Source organism: Sorex fumeus, unplaced genomic scaffold, assembly GCF_029834395.1.
Source record: "Sorex fumeus unplaced genomic scaffold, SorFum_2.1 ptg000020l, whole genome shotgun sequence".
In the NCBI taxonomy this organism is placed as follows: Eukaryota; Metazoa; Chordata; class Mammalia; order Eulipotyphla; family Soricidae; genus Sorex; species Sorex fumeus.
In genome coordinates, this window is record NW_026606077.1 from 3,948,348 (window position 1) to 3,967,009 (window position 18,662).

At 42.1% G+C, this 18,662-nt stretch overlaps 1 protein-coding gene across 3 annotated transcripts in view; it reads right to left on the reverse strand.

The window, feature by feature from the left end:
- The window catches only part of HERC4 (HECT and RLD domain containing E3 ubiquitin protein ligase 4), a 107,772-nt gene extending 93,155 nt beyond the window's left edge, over positions 1–14,617 (reverse strand). For 2 of the 3 annotated variants that reach the window (XM_056113404.1, XM_056113403.1), the window contains exons 1-3: positions 14,533–14,617; positions 13,335–13,365; positions 12,403–12,707 (exon numbers count right to left, since the gene is read on the reverse strand). In XM_056113404.1, the coding sequence (XP_055969379.1) occupies positions 12,403–12,628 (226 nt within the window). In that variant the 5' untranslated portion in view covers positions 12,629–12,707; positions 13,335–13,365; positions 14,533–14,617. Of the gene's footprint in view, positions 1–6,508; positions 6,641–12,402; positions 12,708–13,334; positions 13,366–14,532 lie in introns of those variants that run through there. The other variant, XM_056113405.1, reaches the window with a different exon arrangement.
- Positions 14,618–18,662: the final 4,045 nt, after the last annotated feature.

The window sequence follows — 18,662 nt, forward strand, 5'->3', positions numbered from 1 at the left end:
AAACATTACTCCTAAACAACTAGCCACAAAATATACAAGATGGCCTATTTGGAAGTCTCATGCTAATCAGGGTTTAGACCCGATAAGAAGATATAATTATCCATAATAATATCCCAAGAACATTGTAAACAAAGAAAATGGCAAAGAATATTCTTTTTTGGAGGGGAAGGGGGGTTGCTTACAATATTCTCAGATCATTCTATTACTCAGCAAACAAAGATACTGAATAAAGATATTTTCGTACTCAAATCACTCCTGTCAATTAGCCTACAGTTGTCATTGGTTTTAAAGTTAATTCAGAAAAAAAGAAATATCTTAATCACATATAAGCCTGATTTGTGAAATTCAGGAGTTCCTAGTTCATAATAGTTCATGGTTCATGATTTCCACATGAAAAAACTTTTTTTAGTGCCAAAAATATTTACATAGTTAATAGCATTGTAGCACTGTTGTCCCATTGTTCATCGATTTGCTCGAGCGGGCACCAGTAACGTCTCCATTTGTGAGACTTGTTGTTACTGTTTTTGGCATATCAAATACACCACGGAAAGACACATTTTTCTAAATCTTTAAAATATAACAACAACAACAACAAAAAACCTTTAGAAAGTCAAAACAGTACAGCAGTTAAAAGCCCAGCCTTGCATGTGCTCCACTTGGGTTCCACCACAAGGGCCCCCCAGCATTGCCAGGTCTAGCCTTGGAGGACCCCTGAGCACTGATGGGGTGGCCCGCCCTGGGTAGCCCCAGAACCATAGGGCAGAAGTAGCAACCTCAGGCCCCTGGTGCACCCTCCCCCCCCCGCCCCGTGGATCTCCTAAATCCTGCTTGAGAGCATCCTCCTCCTACTTACAAGAAAATCTTTTGTAGAGAGCAAGTTGGCATAATAAAATATTCTAAATATGCATGCCCTCCAAAAACTTTAGGAATTTATTATACAAGGTAAAACAAACTACTTAATCACAGTTTATAGTTAGAAAACAATAGATAATAAGGTAAATAAATTATGGCTATCAATGAAACTGATAATTCTACTAAGAATTATTAACCAGGCTGGAGAGATAAGGGCATAAGGTGTTTCCCTCATATGCATCGAACTCTGGTTTGAATCCCTAGAATATTTGGTGCCTGCCCCAACCACCACCAGGATCCCTCAACACAGAGCCATGCAAAGTCTTGAGCATGGCCAGTAGTGGCCCTAATCCCACCCCATAATTATCCATAGTTAATTTTATCTCCACACACATGAAGGTACTGGCAGAGGGACAAAGCCACGCGGGTTCCGGGGCCGAGATCTCCAAGCCTACTCGGATTGGAGTCGAGCATCTTCCACCCAGATCCTCCAAATTCCAGTAGGCGGGGGTCACACCCACCACCTGGCCCCCTGGCGCCGTGTAATCCCATCAGCGGCCAAGACTCAGAGACTATAAAATCCAGATCCCGGAACCTCGCGGCCGCATTCATCTTATCAGGACATCTTTTTATGACATCTTATTATCTCATTCCTACTTGGACAAACTTGCAGGCTACCGAATGTAGCCTGCCCACAGGGCAGAGTCTGGCAAACTCCCCCGTGGCGTACCCAATATGCCAAATACCAGTAGCAATGATGGGTCTCATTCTCCTAAAGAGCCTTGAATATAATCTCAGGGCTAGGATGAAGGAGACGTTACTGGGGCCTGCTCGAGGCAATCGACGACGAATTTTATCAATTCCCCAAAAGTCATTAAACTTTTTCTAAGGCTTCTTTAATTAATATTATTGCAGGATATACATCCTCCCGCTTATGTACAAATGTAGTTATTAGAGCCAGAAAAAAGCAGTCCCAGAACAGGCTTCCAAACTCTTTGAGACTGCCAGTCTGTCTAGTCACTTGGCTCTGGAGGAATCACCTCATCCATGGAGAAAGGGGATATACAGGACGGCGAGGGATGCTTTAAGCTGGCAACTGGGTGCCAGGAAACCAAATGAGCGCCATCTCTTCTAGCACCTTCCACCTCTGATGGTGAGGCCAGGGACACCCACCTGCCTTCCGGTGACTAGTGAGATTCCTTTGTTTCCCCTCTTTTCCTGTCTTATGTACTCACCCCTGGAGTTCACCTTGGAACGAGGGTAGTTTAGAAACTTTGGGGAGCCAAAGAGATAGTGGGTAAGATGCCTGTCTCACACAAGGTGGACCTGGGTTTAACCCCAGCATCCCACACAGTCCCCTGAGCATCAGGATTGATTACTGAGTGCAAAGTCAGAAATAACCCCTGAGCTTTTTCAGGTGGGACTCAAAAACAAAACAAAAAACAAACAAAATAAATAATTTGTGTCCCTCTGTGTTAAGAACCGGCCCAAATACAAATGGAAGAATGGGTAGAACTGACCAAAGGGGGAATCCCGTAACTATAATACAGTCCAACAATTCTATTTCTTTGTAAACAATCTAAGGAAGAGGCTGAAAAAGCCTTATGTACAAGTATCTCCAGTTCTCTGTTTTCAATCTTGACTGCCTGAAGACAAGAACCTGAGAGCACTGTAATAGAAGTAACACTAACTGTCAAATTTAACCAAACTACTCATCCAAAGTTAAGTACAGATCCATGCAGTCCATTCCTTTTCATTGCCTAGTTATGACATTGCTGTGTAGTACCTGGACCAGAAAATCAAAAAGTATCTATTTGCTGATGAATTTTCGGGTCAACTGTGGGGATCAATCCAAACTATACTCATATTATACCTGTCACCCTCCCCAACCAAAAAAAAAAAAAAACCCACAAACTTCCTTTGGGAGGTAATGGGGAAAACCATAAACTTCTAACAACTTATAGTCAAGGAGATTAAACATTCCTTCAACTGTTTTCAGATGCTCCTTAATTCAACTCCACAGGACCTACAATGTTATCCTGTTGTACTCCCATTTCCCTTTCGAAGAAGCAACTCCCCTATCTCAGAGGGCATAATTCCAGGGGCTCTTGCCTATATCCCAGCACTTAACAAAACTCATAATTACAATTATTTCATCTATTAGCAGAATCCAAAGCAACTTCAATGTAAGTATATCTTGTGACTTCAAAAGCTTTGTTCCCAGTAAAACCTAGAAGGAAGGAAGCTTTGTTTCCAGTAAAACCCAGATTTTCTTAAAACCTAATAAAGTCGGACATAACTAACCAACATATTTGTGTTAGTTAAGCAAAAATAAGCAAACCCTATTAAAAAAAATGCATAGGAACAAGGTAAGACGGGGCAAGCAAATGTTTTAACTTTATACGAAAAATACAACTTTAAAAATAGAGGAAGAACAGGCAATCATTTAGATCATCTAAAATTTACAAAGGTGTTATATATGTGCAGGTACTTTAAATGGTCTCTCCAATTCACGAAATTAAGTATAGTTAATGAACTATTAATTACCTGAATTGTAGGGAGAAAATTACAGTTAGAAAGTTGACCTAATTTGAACTGAAGATAAAATAAAACCAAAAATAAACATTTTATGCCTCTGACCCTGATCTTTCTCCTGACCTAGGGTATTGGATTTCTTACAGGTCACAGAATATTGTTTTGCTATCAAATTTGAAATAAAGTTCACCCACTAGCCTTTCATTTCTCTTCTGAGAACAAAACAGCCTTACTCCTCTTTCTGGATACTCCATTCTCATTAATTTCTGAGTCCACCGAGGATCAGACCTGGCTCCTCCCTTTACTTTCATCTGCTTACTGAAGTCAGTCATCTATTCCCCTAATTTCTCTCTGATCAACTCTCCTTGATCCTTTCTTTGTTTTAAAGACTTCACATGTAATTTCTTTAACTTCAATTCTCTTTCCTCCTTTACAAAAACCTGACATTTCCCATTAGAAACTATCAGCAGCACTGTAGCATTGTCCTCCCACTGTTCATCAATTTGCTCCATTTGGCACCAGTAACGTCTCCATTGTGAGACTTGTTGTTACTGTTTCTGGCACATCGAATACGTCACGGGTACCTTGCCAGGCTTTGCCGGGCGGGCGCGATACTCTCGTCCGCTTGCGGGGCTCTCCAAGAGGGGCAGAGGAATCGAACTCGCTGCGTGCAAGGCAAACGCCCTACCCACTGTGCTATGGCTCCAGCCCATCAGCAGATATTCATTAAATTCAAACTCCTTAATTTGACTAATTATATAATCTGAATTTTACCTTTCTTAGCTTCCTACATACTACTTTGTGGGTATTTCTAGTTAACTGGTATATTCTTCCCTTAAGAGGTCTCAAATCTGCTATTGCTAGTTCAGTTGCTTCACATATGAAGCATTTATCATTTTTTCCTCCTTGAAATATGACACATTCTTCCAGTTCATGTGCTATCCTCCCTATAGAAATAAACCTATCATCGACTCCATCACAGATCATTCAACTACTCATCTCTACATAGAACTCCGTTTGTGTATTTATAATTTTATAACTTCCAATTTTATATGTATTTCTATTTATTTGTGTGGTCTTGATTTTCCCTTCTAGGTTGCTAAGTGACATCAATCCCACAATCCTCAAAAGCATGTCAAAATAATGCATTTTTAAAAATTGCATTTATAAATAATAAGCTTATCAATTATCCTTTTTAAATTCGCTAAAATTAAAGATATTCTTTTTAAAGAAATAAACATGCAAATAAAGACTAAATTGGTAAGTATCCTCATGACATTACTTTATAACAAAAAATCTGGAGAGTAATTTTTAAAAACAGGAGAACATTTAGGTGTATTTTTGCATACTAAATGATTGTTAACTGCCATTAACAATACACCTAATTATTTTATTATTATTTTTGCTTTTTTGGGCCACACCTGGCGATTCACAGTAGTTCCTAGCTCTGCACTCAGGAATTACCCCTGGCGGTGCTCTGGGGACCCTCTGGGATGCTGGGAATCAAACCCGGGTCGGCCGTGTGCAAGGCAAACGCCCTATCTGCTGTACTATTGCTCCAGCCCCTATTTTTTAAAACATGGTAAAATGCTCCCTGATTTAGTCCATTACTAAACTAAAAAGAGTTGAGATACGAAAACAAACTTTCACTCTAAATCTAAATAAATCTATAGTCTCAAATGACAATGGAATTTATCAAAATTGTTTAAAGACTAAGTCACCAAATTTAAGAAAATGTCTTCATTATGCCTTTTTGTTTCTTTTGAGGGCCACACCTGCTAAGGGTTTACTTCTGGGGGGATTCAGAGGACCATATGTGGTACTGGGGATTCAGACTGGGATCAGTCACATGCATGTCCTATCTCTCTGCCCCCAGAAAATGCCATTTTTCCCCTTTCAATTTCACTCCCATTTTTGTTTTGAACAAAAAAGAATTCAAATAAAATAATTAAACACAGCACATTTTTTCCTGCATATAAAGTAGTAAAGCACTGACATATAAGAAGTATACAGTCTTTTTAATTCCACCAGCATGGGGAAAAATCAATATAAGCATACAGGTAATAAGTCATAGGATCATTAATACGGAGTCTTCGTTAATATTTCATTTTTTACTCACTAACACAACCTTAGCCCAAAGGAACCCTTGTAGCAAAGTTTAGTACAATTTTTCTAATAATGTTCTTTAACATGTATCCCAAGTACCTCCTAAGCTTTATACCCCCAAAAACTGCCTAGTGAGACTATTTCTTCAAAACAATTCCTAAACTATTCAGTCTTTCAGAAATGAGCCTCAATAACAGCGCTAAATTGGCCTGAGAGAGATACGGAAGTTAAAGGATACTCAGTAAGGAGATGACAGAGAAACTAGACCATCGAGGCTGTTGTCTATGGCAAGAATTCTAGTAACTGCCCTCACTGTGAAACTAAAATAGGCCCTATTTCTGTTCTTTCAAAGAAAGAATGTGGCTCATTTTCAGTGAGGCAAAAGATACTAACGTACTAAACACAAAGAGAAAAATCAATGATCCTAAATTCTACTTTAAGAAATCCTCTAGTTGTTGGACTGCTCAGATACGGCGCCTACGAATACTACTGTCCTTTTCTGTGGGCTTCAGGTTTTATTAAGCAGCCCCATACCAATGCATCTGCAGAGACATGGCAGACTAGGTACAACACAACTAAAACAAGTTCAAATGCCATCAGATCAATTGTGCACTGCAGCTGCTATGGACCGTACATAGTTGCACAGCATAGAACAGACAACAAAGGGAAATAGGATATGATATAAAACAGAGGAAAGAGAAGAAGATTGAGTGTTACCGTAAGTTTTTGTTCATTTGTTTAAATAATCTTCATACTACACATGGCTATTAGGAAATACCAAAATGGTATCACAATGTAAGCATCTTGCAAAATATCTGAAAAAGCCGGTGAAAAGAATGGCAAAGGAAAAATCTGTGCATTACTAGATTTTGATCTGCCTCAAACAGATTATAGTAATGAAAATAATTCTACACATAAGCACAATTTAGTGAATAAGTAGGAGACTGGTAGACAAATTTTCAGATTCAATTTATAGATGTTCACCAGTCACCTGCTATTTAGACAAGTTACTTACCAACTTGTGCTGCCATTTCTCCGTAAATTTATCCCCTAAGATGAGGATAATTCTTGCAAATTTTGTCACAAGCATTTGAAAGGAACCATGAGTTATTGTGTAATGCTCTTGAAATTCCTCAGATGTAGGGTCCTACACAAAGTAAAGTATTATTATACATCTCTCTAACAGTAGTCATCTGCATTATGATCTTCCCTACCCTTGACACAGTGATTCTTGGGCACTAGTTTTTCTCAAAGTAAAGAGTCCAAAGCAAGCCTCCATTCCTGACCCAAGAAATTACTCTTTTTTTTTTCAAATCTTCCTATCATCCATATCCTCCTCTTCCTTCAAATGTGTTACAAAAATCAGGAGTTATAAAACATACTAAGCTTCTTTGGTATTAAGATGCTTTTTGTTCAATGAGATATTTGTGATCATTTTATATCCTCAATTTCGTGTGAATAATTTTATTTCTCATGTTAATAGTTTTGCCCTACTGTATGTTTTAAAGTTCCACTATTAAGAAGTTCATGTCTAGTTTTATGTTTGACAGAGAGAGAGAGAGAGCAGGTTCAGAAAATGAAGCAGCAAGAGGGACAAGCAAGTAATTACTACTATGTGACCAAAATGCGTTTTTTAAATGACCTAATAGTAGAAATTACTATTTTGGATACAGAAAAAAGGAATCAAAGTTCATAATCTTTACATCTTTTATAGAAGAATTGAATACAAGCTACAATAAATTTTATATTATTCAAAGCTTCTATGTTTTGCTAACTTTGCTAACCAGATGATCATCAGTTAAAAGTAACCTCTATATATTTGAAATTTCAGTTTGTTTTGATACAGTATTTTATTTTGAAAACAGTACTTTTAACTTTCATATGTGATTCCTAACAGCGTTTTTCTCTAAATAGCCTTTTTCCCAGGTGAATAAAAATGCATCTACCTTCTAAATATAGCAGGGGGAAACTCTGTGGAGTAAAGGTTAAATCACAGCATTCAGCGTGGTCTCAACATCTACTAGTCTAGTAGCTGTTAATCTCCTACTCTCATTCAACCTATTTCCTGATCTATAAAATGGGCAGTATAGCACCATAGCTACCATACAAAACTCTTTTGAGGATTAAATAATATATCTGAAAGAACGTAGTAAACCAAAAAACCTATCTAAACCATCATTCTTAAAACTTACCATATTGGTTACTAAATATGGTCACAAAATAGTACTGTTTCTAACATGAAAAACAGAAATAGATGTGCAAAAGATACATTTAGAACTATTCACCAAATTATACCTATAATCATAGTCAGTAAATGTCTCAGTGAGACATACAGTGAGTAAATTACATTATTAAACACACTCCCTTCAAACCTTCGGAAGTGAATTTGAAAACAAACACAAGAGTAATCCTGACAATCTATTTGGACGGATTAGCTGAGGAAATCAGAGTGAAATTACCTATTAACTATGAATTAAGAAACTGAGAGCCAGTCAGACCAATAGCACCGTGGGTAGGGCGCTTCACTTTCCTGGCACACAACTGACTCAGGTTTGATCCCTGGCAACCCCCCCGCCCCTCCCAGCACCACCAGGAATGATTCCTGACGCAGAGCCTGGAGTAACCTCTGAGCACTGCTGGGTTGGCCCAAAAAAAAAAGAGGAAAAAAAAAAGAAAGAAACTGAGAGCCAGTGACTATAACAAACAGTCTTAAGGGGCTGGGGCAATAGTAAAGCAGGTAAGGCACTTGTCTTGTATAGGTGGCTGACATCCCAGGCATCCCACATGGTCTTCCCGAGCACTGCCAGGAGTAATTCCTGCGTGCAAAACCAGAAATAAACCCTGAACGTGGCCAGATGAGGCCCAAAAATAAAAAGTGTTAAAAAAATTTTATGGGGTTTAGATAGTACAGAGGTTAAAGCACTTGCCTTCCACGTGGCTAGCCAGCCCAGGTTCAAGCCTGGGCATCATATATGGTCCCTCAAGTGTTCCCGGATTATAGTCAGGTGAGTGAGCCCTGAGCACAGCTGGGTGTGGGCCTCCCCCCTCAAAAAAAAAAGTTCTTATAAAGGAAAAACACATACATGGAAGTGTAACAGGTCATCAGTTCCGGGGGAAAAAAGTGAACTAGAAGTGATAACAAGAGGCATATACATGCATGTATGTATGCAAAGATGAAGATGATCATAATCTTTACTTTTAGTATAAAGATACAAAGGAAATCAGCTAAAACAAATACTCTTACGTTGTTTAGAAATGTCAAGAATAGAACTCTCAAAACGTCACAGAACAAACGTCTTTACTATTCTCTTATAGTGAATATATCACTCTTTTTAAAAATCAGTCCTAAATGTTAAAAGTGCTAACCTACTAATCCATCATGACTTTCAAGAAGAACCTCCTTTAGGGGCCAGAGAGTCAGTGCAATGAGTAGGGCTTTTGCCCTGCACACAGCTGACCAGGGTTCAATCCCCAGCTCTCCATATGGTCCCCTGAGCACCGCGAGGAGAGACCCCGAACAGTCAGGAATAAGCCCTGGTGGGGCCCCGAAAACAAACAAAAATAACATTCTGTAATGATGTGGCCAAGATTTTTCTTTTACTTCCTATTACACAATATTTAATGTTTACAAGGCTGAGCTCTATAACAATTCTTAGCCCCCTTCACTTCTGAGTCAATGCTAACGCTCTGATAAAGTGAATTATAAATATTCCACTGTCTAGAACAAACAACCAGAGTCAATTATCAGATGACTTTAAAATCAATTAAAAATCTTATTTTAGTCCCAAACTCACATAAAGTTAAGGACAAGAGTAGAGAATATAAATCATTAAGAAATTATTTTTTAATAATTTAACATCACTAAAATTTATCACTCAAGCATCTTAAACCTAAACCCAGAGGTTCAAAAACAAAAGTCCCTAGGCTAAAAAGATGGCTCCAAAGATGGCACATTTAGTGGGGGAAAGCCCCAGCCCTTTCTATCCCCTGGCACAGCATGGCCCCTGCCAGCACCACGGGAGACAACCTCTGAAGTGTGGTGAGCAACCCTCAGCACCAACAGATGAGGTCCATAAATAAATCAATATGAAATCCCTTTCACAACAACTAGCTTCTTTTGAACTTCTCATTTATTCGATCTTCTATGTATACTCACATATCTCACTGACCATGGATTTGTAATAATAAAAAGCTATATTTAAGGACCATGGTCCCCTCCAATAAAAGCATGATATTCCAGGCATCCATCTGGCTATATGATCGATCACTTTTCTCCCAGAAATCTTCAGATCTAATTCATGATGCACATCATTTACATTTTCTAATTTGTAAATACATAGTGTGCTATGTCAAATTTTAATTCTCCAATTAGTTATATTTGCCTTAATCATTTTTATACCACAGATGATAGAATCTAAATAATGAGGCAATCCTAAAGAGATTTTCATTATATATATACATATATATATGTCACTCTGTATCCATCCCCACCCCCAGCAATTTACATTCCAATCAAAACAAATAAATGGAAAGTACACCAATCTGTACCCAAGGATTCTTTTCGACCCCAGAGAGCAGTCCAGTCCTCCCAGGGGCAATTGTCATCTAACCACTTTGTTAAACAATGAGCTAGGTAAACCCATCTTTCCAACTTGATTATCAAATGCTTCCAAGATGAATCAGTAGATGTTACAACAGAATCATCACAAAGTCAAAGTAACCATGAAGAGTCTTTTCTGGCTACATAAATTTTTCTCAGAAACGTATCTACAATGTTAAAAGCTGTCCCAGGCAATATAATCATTACACTATTAAAATCCAGTCCTATACCTGGCCTGGTCACAGAAAAGTGTTCAATAACATTAAAAATCCTTAAAACTTCGTAAATTTTAATAACTATACTGAAAATTTCTCTGCTGGCTTTATACTTTCTACTTGTTCTACAGCCTCTCAGAAACTACGAAAGCAATACAGAGCGATGTTCAGTTATTTCTGAGGGGCATGTTAAGTATAAAAATAGCATCAGCCCCAATACCATGACAATCTCAACCAGAGACAACATCCCAAGCTAAGCAAAACAGGTCATTCTGCCTCCGAAGCAATGATAACAAATACATGATCAATAACTTATAAATTATTTCCACAAATATGACAATCTCAGTGTTTGAGATGAAGAAAATCTGCTAAGTGTCCATAAAGTATTGCTGGTAGAAAGATGCCTTTGAGTACTGCAATAATCAAAGCTACTATTTTAAGAATCCCTACCACTCTTCCAAAAAAACCAAATTACAAATTAAGGCAGACGTAAAGATATTTAAGACCCTAAACAAACAAGAATAAAAACTACACAATAATAAGAAGTCAGAAAAAGTGAAGTTTGGCATGGTGGTGAGATGCTACGCTAGATCAATAATATACTTTTATTTAATACCTTAATATTTTATACCTAAATTAACCTCTCAGGAGCTGACTTATAACAAACACTATTTAAATGGAGTGGTTAAAAAAATAACTGCCACAGAAAACATTTAATGCCACTCCTGTTAAAAGAACTACAAATCTACTCAGTTGCAAATTTTCCTTACAAATTAACCTTTGGTTGTAACTGAAAATAAAATTCAGCCCATAAAAAGAACATAAAACCGAATCTGTGGTTGGTACTTGCCTTGCCCATGGCCCACCCAGGTTAGATCCCCAGTGTCAAATTTAGCATCTCATGTGGTTCCCAAAGCACTGCCTGGCCTAATTCCTACGTGCAGAGCCAGAGCATCACAGGGTATGAAAAACAACCACAAAAATATGATCAAATCCATTCAAAATTCTCATTATCCTAAAAATTGTTTTTAACAATTTGACTTGGGGGCTGAGTGATAGCACAGCAGGTAGAGCGTTTGCCTTGCACGCGGCCGACCCAGGTTCGATTCCCAGCATCCCATATGGTCCCCCGAGAACCGCCAGGAGTAATTCCTGAGTGCAGAGCCAGGAGTAACTCCTGAGCATCGCCAGGTGTGACCCCCCCCCCAAAAAAAAAAAACACAAAATAAAATTAACTTGGAGGGCTACTACAAAATCAAGACATCTTATATTTATAGTATTTTTTCCCTTTTAGGTGTCAGGGACCAAACCCTGGGTTACTTGGAGCACTACCAGTCAGTGCTGCTACTTGAAAGAAGAAAATGAGGAGAAAAAAAGATTATTTCCAATTAAAAAGATAAAATTCTATTTTAAAAATATAACCAAAGGGTGGAGGGAAAATAGCTTGGACATATATATATATTTAAATTTAAAAGATTTAGGATTATGGGGGCAGGAGCAATAGTACAGCAGGTAATTTGCCTTGCAAATAAATGGCTGACCAGGAGTTCCGAGTTCCCCAGCATTCCACATGGTCTCCAAGCCCACTAGGAGTGATCCCTGAGCACAGAGCCAGGAGCAAGCCCTGAGGACTGCCAGGAGTTGCAAAAAGAAAATGAAAGATTATTTTAGACACTTAAGTAAAAAAGTTTTTCTTTCTTCCTGAATTATGTAGAACACAGTAAATAATGCACATAAAATCTGCCCAAGGTAACCAAACAGAACTTAATACAATGGGACCTACACACTATACATAAAACCTATACATTCTACACCAAAGAAAATCTATACACCAGAGTGTGTTTTTTTCTAATTTACATCACCTTAATTGTGTTGACACCAAAAGTTCATACAGTAAGAACATAGAATAGTAACAGTTGAAAGAAACCACAAGTTATTCAAGTACTTAGAACATAAAGATGTCAGAGATGTGCTAAATTCCAGTCTTCTTTTTTAAAGCTTAACTCAGAAAACAGAAGTTTAGGATGAGAGAAATTATTTGGCATTTCAAACTTAAATACCTACAGAAGAGCAAACAAAAAAATATCAACTTACCTGGTTTCTTTCTGGACTTTTCATGCCCTAGTTGTCCTAGATCATTACATCCACAAGTGTATACTGTTCCATCATCCAGAACAAACACCGTGTGTCTCAGTCCGCATCCTACATCTCGGACCTTTTTATTTATAAAAAAGTCACTTTTCCTGGGCTCTAGTACAATTTCATCGTCAATTCCACCCAAACCTAGTTGTCCAAAAGATGCATTTCCCCAGCACAACATGTTTGTAATCCTTCTGGTCTTCCAGTTTCAATAAAGGATTCCCTTCTGAAACACTGGAAAGATGGAGGGATCCCTATGTCTGAGAGATAGAAAAAAAAGTTAGTGTGACGTCAAAGGAAACATAGTATATAATTGCTCTTTCAAGTGCTATGCTTCAGTAATTACATAGTAAACATAAAATCTATTTTAGAACGTGTTTTGTATCATTCAGTTTCGAAAAGGAATCAAGGGAACAGCATCTAGTATAAAGTGCTAGTCTTGCACTAGGAAAATCCCGGTAGCACCCCCAAGGTGTATGGTCCCCTCCGAGTACTGCCAGGAGTGATCCCTGGGTCCATGCAGGTGTGGCCCCAAAACAAACGCAGACAAACAAGCATACATCAAAATGGGCGTTTTTTAAATGATGACTAAGTACTGTATACAGACATTTGGAGAGAATTTATGACTCTCCCTGATTCTTGGCAACATTTTAAAACGTCACTGCTTTAGACTTCTTGATATCACGTTACAGACGTACTAAGCACCTCTGCGAAGTTAAATTCCATTATTCTTGGCATTTCACTCTAAATAATTTTAAGGGAATCCGAACTAAGACGTCCTCCACTGCCCAGCCCCAAAGCAAGAGAAAAATACTAATCACCGACAGAAATATAAGACCTAGAAATCCCTCTTCAATCACAGCATAATCCAGCTTTCAAATACCTACCTCCACATCAACAGAAAAGTGAAGTTCTTATCTGCAACAGAAATAAAACCAACAATGGAAACTTGAAATCTCCCATAAGGTCAATGACAATCCCAATCATCCACACCAATGGGGCCTCAGACTAAAACTGACATGTGCTCTAGTCCACCGCCTTCGAAGAGCTCCAGCCAGTCCCCTTGGAAGATCAGATTCTACAAATCCAAACACTCACTGCCGACCTCTGGGCAGAACTAAATCAAGGCACCTAACCGGAATCCAAAAAGATGCCCTTTGCGGGATTCTCCCCCCAAAGTCCAACCGCGACCGGGGTAAGAAAACAGAAAAAAAAAAAAATCCTTAAATCAGGGCGATCTGCAACTCTGATTATTTGCAGATCGGGGGGAGGGGAGGGGCAGAAAAACGAGACTTCAACCAAGCCCAGCGCTGCCAGTGGCTCCAAAAGAGAGGAACGGGGAGGGTCGGGGCGCACGCGTCCGCTGACGGCATCCGTCGAACTTTCCAGCCCGCTGGACGAAGAAGGCACGCGCTGGCCCGCTTGGAAAGAGGCAGCTAACAAAGAGCGGCGGGCCCGGCGCCCGCACGGGCTTTCCCCGGAGCGCGGCTCGCACCGTCGCGGGAAGCGCGGCCGCCGGCCCGGGAGCCCCGCGTTCCCCGCGCAGCCAGACCGGCCGGGGCCCCGCGGCGCGACCCGCGCTCCCTCCCCGCCCGCCGGGGCTCCGGGCCGCGCTCCGAGGGGCGAGGGCCGGATCGCGCGCGCGCGGCCGCCCCCGCCCACCCCGGCCTTGAGGAAAGAGAAGTCCTCCGGGGGGCGCGGCGCGGCAACAAGTGGGGCGGGGGTCCTCCGCCCACCTGGGCTGGCTGGCGGCGGCGCCCCTCGCCGGCACACGCGGCCCGAGCGGCGGCGGCGCGCGGGGCCCCAGCCCGAGGCCCGTCCCCGGGAGCCGCGCTCAGCCGCCCTGGGCCCGGGTCCCCCGCCCCGCCAGCCGCGCCGGGCCCGGCCGTCCCCGCCCGGCCCGGCCCGGCCTCCCGGCCCCGCCGCCGTCACACAGCCCGGCCCGCCGGGGCGACGTCTCACCCGCGGCCGCGAGGGGCAGCCGGGCGGCGGCGGCGGCCACTCCCGGCGACCCGGACCCTCCCTCCCGCGCGCGGCGGCGAGCACGCGGGGCTCCTCGGCGGCGACGCGCCCGGGAAACTTTACCCGGCTCTGGGCGGGGGAGCGCCGCCCCCGCCGTCCGCGTCCGAGACGGCCGGCAGAGCCCCCGGGACCCGCGCGGGAGGCCGAGGCCGCGGCGGAGAGCGCCAGGGGCGGGGAGCGGCGCGGGGCGAGACCGGGGAGGAGGAGGAGGGGGAGGAGGGGGCGGGGGCGAGGAGGAGGAGGAGGAGGAGGGGGGAGGAGGAGGGGGCGGCGGGCGAGGGGGCGGGGACGGCGCGGGGGGAGGGGGAGGGGCGCGCCGGAAGTGGCCTCGGAGCACGCGCCCGAGCTGCGCCCACTTCCCGGCCCGCGCGCCTGCGCACGAGCCCGCCCCGGGCGGCTCGCCGGCCCCTGCGCCTGCGCGCTGGGCGGCTGCGCGTCGCTCCGGAGGCGACGCCGAGCCGGTCGGGGGAGAAGACTGGCGCGGGTGTGTGTGTGTGTGTGTGTGTGTGTCTGTGTCATTCGTGTTGTGACAGCGGCTCGGCGTGCGTGCGCGAGGGCACGTAAAGAAAGTTTCTGGAGGCTTCTCGTTAGAAAAAAAAGATGAAAGAGACAGTTCTTCGGGTATTGTTGCTTCCTGTGACAGAGATTTCCAGATTTGACAGAGACTGCTGATTTTGGTCTTTTTTTTTTTTTAAATCCAAGGGGCATTTGAAATAGCAGAGGGAAGAAAACGAACATGACCAGAGGCAAGTGTCGACCTTGTATACGATGCCTCCACCTCACGAATATGACTAGAGGCACGTGTTGACCTTTTCTGTGATGCCTCCACCTCAAATCGGAGCTCCTCTCAAGGAAGGAGAAAGACAACCAAGACTGAACGACTGGAGCTGATGGGACGCCCTCCAAACTACTGGAGTTACTAGGAACACCAGCCACGGGCTCAGACTCCCTTCGTTTTCTGAGCTTTCTCTCTGAGATAAACTTGCAATTCAGGGTCTCCTTTACTCAGAGGAAATTCCTTCCTAAAAACGAACTCTGAGTTTCCTGTGCTGTTTGGATTCCATCCCCAGCCCCCCCCCCCCCCCATGTAATCTGAGCCCCGCTCAGAGCCAGGAGCAAACCCTGAGCACCACCAGGTGTGGCCCCAAACCCCAAAATCAAACAAAACAACAGCACACCCCCTCCCCTTGCAAAAATAACAAAAACAAAAAGGAAAACTAGAAGCAAGGTACTTGGGCGATTCTATGTTAGACTTGGCTAGAAGCAGCTTCAGAGTAAAACTTGAGAACCCTTGGGGCTAGAGATGGTACAGCAGATAGGGCGTTCGCCCTGCAAGTGACCAACTCGGGTTCAATCTCCAGCATCCCATATGGTCCCTTGAGCACCGCCGAAAGTTAGCCCTGAGTGCAGAGGCAGGAGTAACCCCAGAACACTGCCAGGGGTGGCCCTAAAGCAAAAAGACAAAACCTGAGAATCCAGAAAGCGGTCCCAAATTGGCTGTACTTTATCTTGCCGCAAAAGTGTCTTTCAGGCTAGGAAGTATCTATGATGTCTAAGTATGTTTATGCCTTTCCGAAGGGTGCGATAGCAAAATACCACAAATTGGATGGAGAAAGACAAATCTATTCTCTCCTAGCCATGGAAGGCAGAAGTCTGAAATTGAAGTGGTGATAGTTTGGTTTACTCTTAGACTCTGAGCAGAAGAATTTTCTTTCCATACTTCTCCACTCGGTACTAACAATCCTTGGCATCCTGCGGTTTGTAGGTACATCACTCTAATCTAATCCCTGCTTCACGGTCCACTTGGTGGTGGTCTTGGGTTTCTGTGTCCAAATTTCTTTTAAGGAAACGAGTCATTCTTCCATGGTGCATTATGACCTTTGAACTGGATCTAGGTTACATTAGGTTTTCAACATTTCTCTTCAGGGAACCAATTTCAACTCCCAAGTATGTGTCAAATATAAAAGTAAAAAACAAGATGCTTAAGAACGGAAAGGGGGGTGGGGATCCACAGTTTCAATGTTGGGACAGGTGGCAATGCCCACAAAGTATAATTTATTCTTATTTTGATGGTTTCATTGTTCCTGTATGTTTCATTTTGCGTTGGTTTAGGCTTGGGTTAGGGCCTGGGGGCCACACCTGACAATGCTCAGGGGCTTCTCCCAGCTTTACACTAGGGGATTGCTCTTGGCGGTGCAAAAGGAACTATGGGAGTTTCAGAAACTGAGACAAGCTCCAACATACCAAACATAGGCTCCACCTTGGCCTCTCCCACCCACTGCAGAACTTTTATTGTCTTTCACTCTAAAGACTTGATGTCTCAAATATTAAAGTGCAAGTTTGAAGTTGAGCTTTCCTCCCCACCCCGACCAGGGCTCCGGCAGCCGAAGACCTCCAGGACCAGCCACCACCATGCTGAGACCACTCTCCGCACACATGAAGGTACTGGCAGAGGGACAAAGACACGCGGGTTCCGGGGCCGAGATCTCCAAGCCTACTCGAATTGGAGTCGAGCATCTTCCACCCAGATCCTCCAAATTCCAGTAGGCGGGGGTCACACCCACCACCTGGCCCCCTGGCACCGTGTAATCCCATCAGCGGCCAAGACTCAGAGACTATAAAATCCAGCTCCCGGAACCTCGCGGCCGCATTCATCTTATCAGGACATCTTTTTATGACATCTTATTATCTCATTCCTACTTGGACAAACTTGCAGGCTATCGAATGTAGCCTGCCCACAGGGCAGAGTCTGGCAAACTCCCCGTGGCGTACCAAATATGCCAAATACCAGTAACAATGATGGGTCTCATTCTCCTAAAGAGCCTTGAATATAATCTCAGGGCTAGGATGAAAGAGACGTTACTGGGGCCTGCTCGAGGCAATCGACGAATAACAGGATGATGAATGATGAATGAAAATGAAGTTTGAAGTTGGAGTCTTTAAGATATGAATTCTGTACTATAGCAATTTAACACTAAAATCTGAGTTATAAAGCATAATTAAACTATCTTTCTTAATCTTTAACTGGATATTTCTAGTAAGTGAAAACTGATTTCTAGAAATTTCGGGAGATGACAGTTTGGAAATCATCTTAAAACCCTTGTCTGGGTGCTGTTTATCACTTGTGGTCAGATAACACTAGCAAGAACTATACGTCTAGATTCAAGTGGGACAAGAGACATTCCTTTGTTCCCATATATTAAATATTCTAGAGAAGCAAAAAAAAAATTGGGGTCACGTATTTCTGCTACATGAAAGGATTTCTTTTGGGATATTTTTAAAGATAGATCTTGCTTATAGAAAGTGCAAAAAATTCCTGTATGTTCCTTTATATATGTTAAATCTCTGATACTGTGTGGTGCAACAAAAAAAAAATACAGTAGCTTCTGATAATCTTTAAGATGAAACAAGTACAGTAAGTATTCACTTAGAGTTTTAATAAACTGACTTTAAGCCCCCCAAAAATATCGTGAAAAGGCATTGAATAATCTTTTTTATCCAACATTAATTTTCCTTTTTTCTATTATTGCTAGGAAATTGCATTAATTGAGAACCTTCTATATAAGAACGCAGGATTATTAGATAATATAGACTAGCTGTATAAAGGCAACATAAGATTTAAAAATATGATCTCTAATGATAGTTTGTCTAGATTAAAAATTTAAACTTATAGGCCATATCATACCTTTGTCTTATTTTACCAAACACACCTATAGTCATTTACTAAGGATTTATTTTACAAAAAAAATTACATCTTGGTTTCTATAAATAGGTGTGTTGATAATTGTCAGCTGGTAGTTATGGGAATCTAATAACTTGTGCAGTGCAGATATATGACAAGCATTTCATAAGGGTTAGCGTTTTATCATTATTAGTGTTCTCAAGCAAGTAGTAAAAACATTTGGGAAAGCAAACCAAACCACCAATAGTAAAATTTAATTTAGAACAAAATATTTGCCTGAATTATTTTTATTTTAAAAGTAATAATCAAGAGCCAGGGAGATAGGTCAGCCCTATCTGATAGGGAAAATTAACTTTGAAACCTGGCACCACATGGCCCTCTGCCAATTCCACAGAGGAGGCCCTAGTGGTACCTGAGCACTACTGGGGTGATTCTGAAGCCTCCTGGCATTGCAGGGCCCAAGCAGCTTCATATATGTGGACCCTGCCTTTGAACTATGCTACTAGTTGGC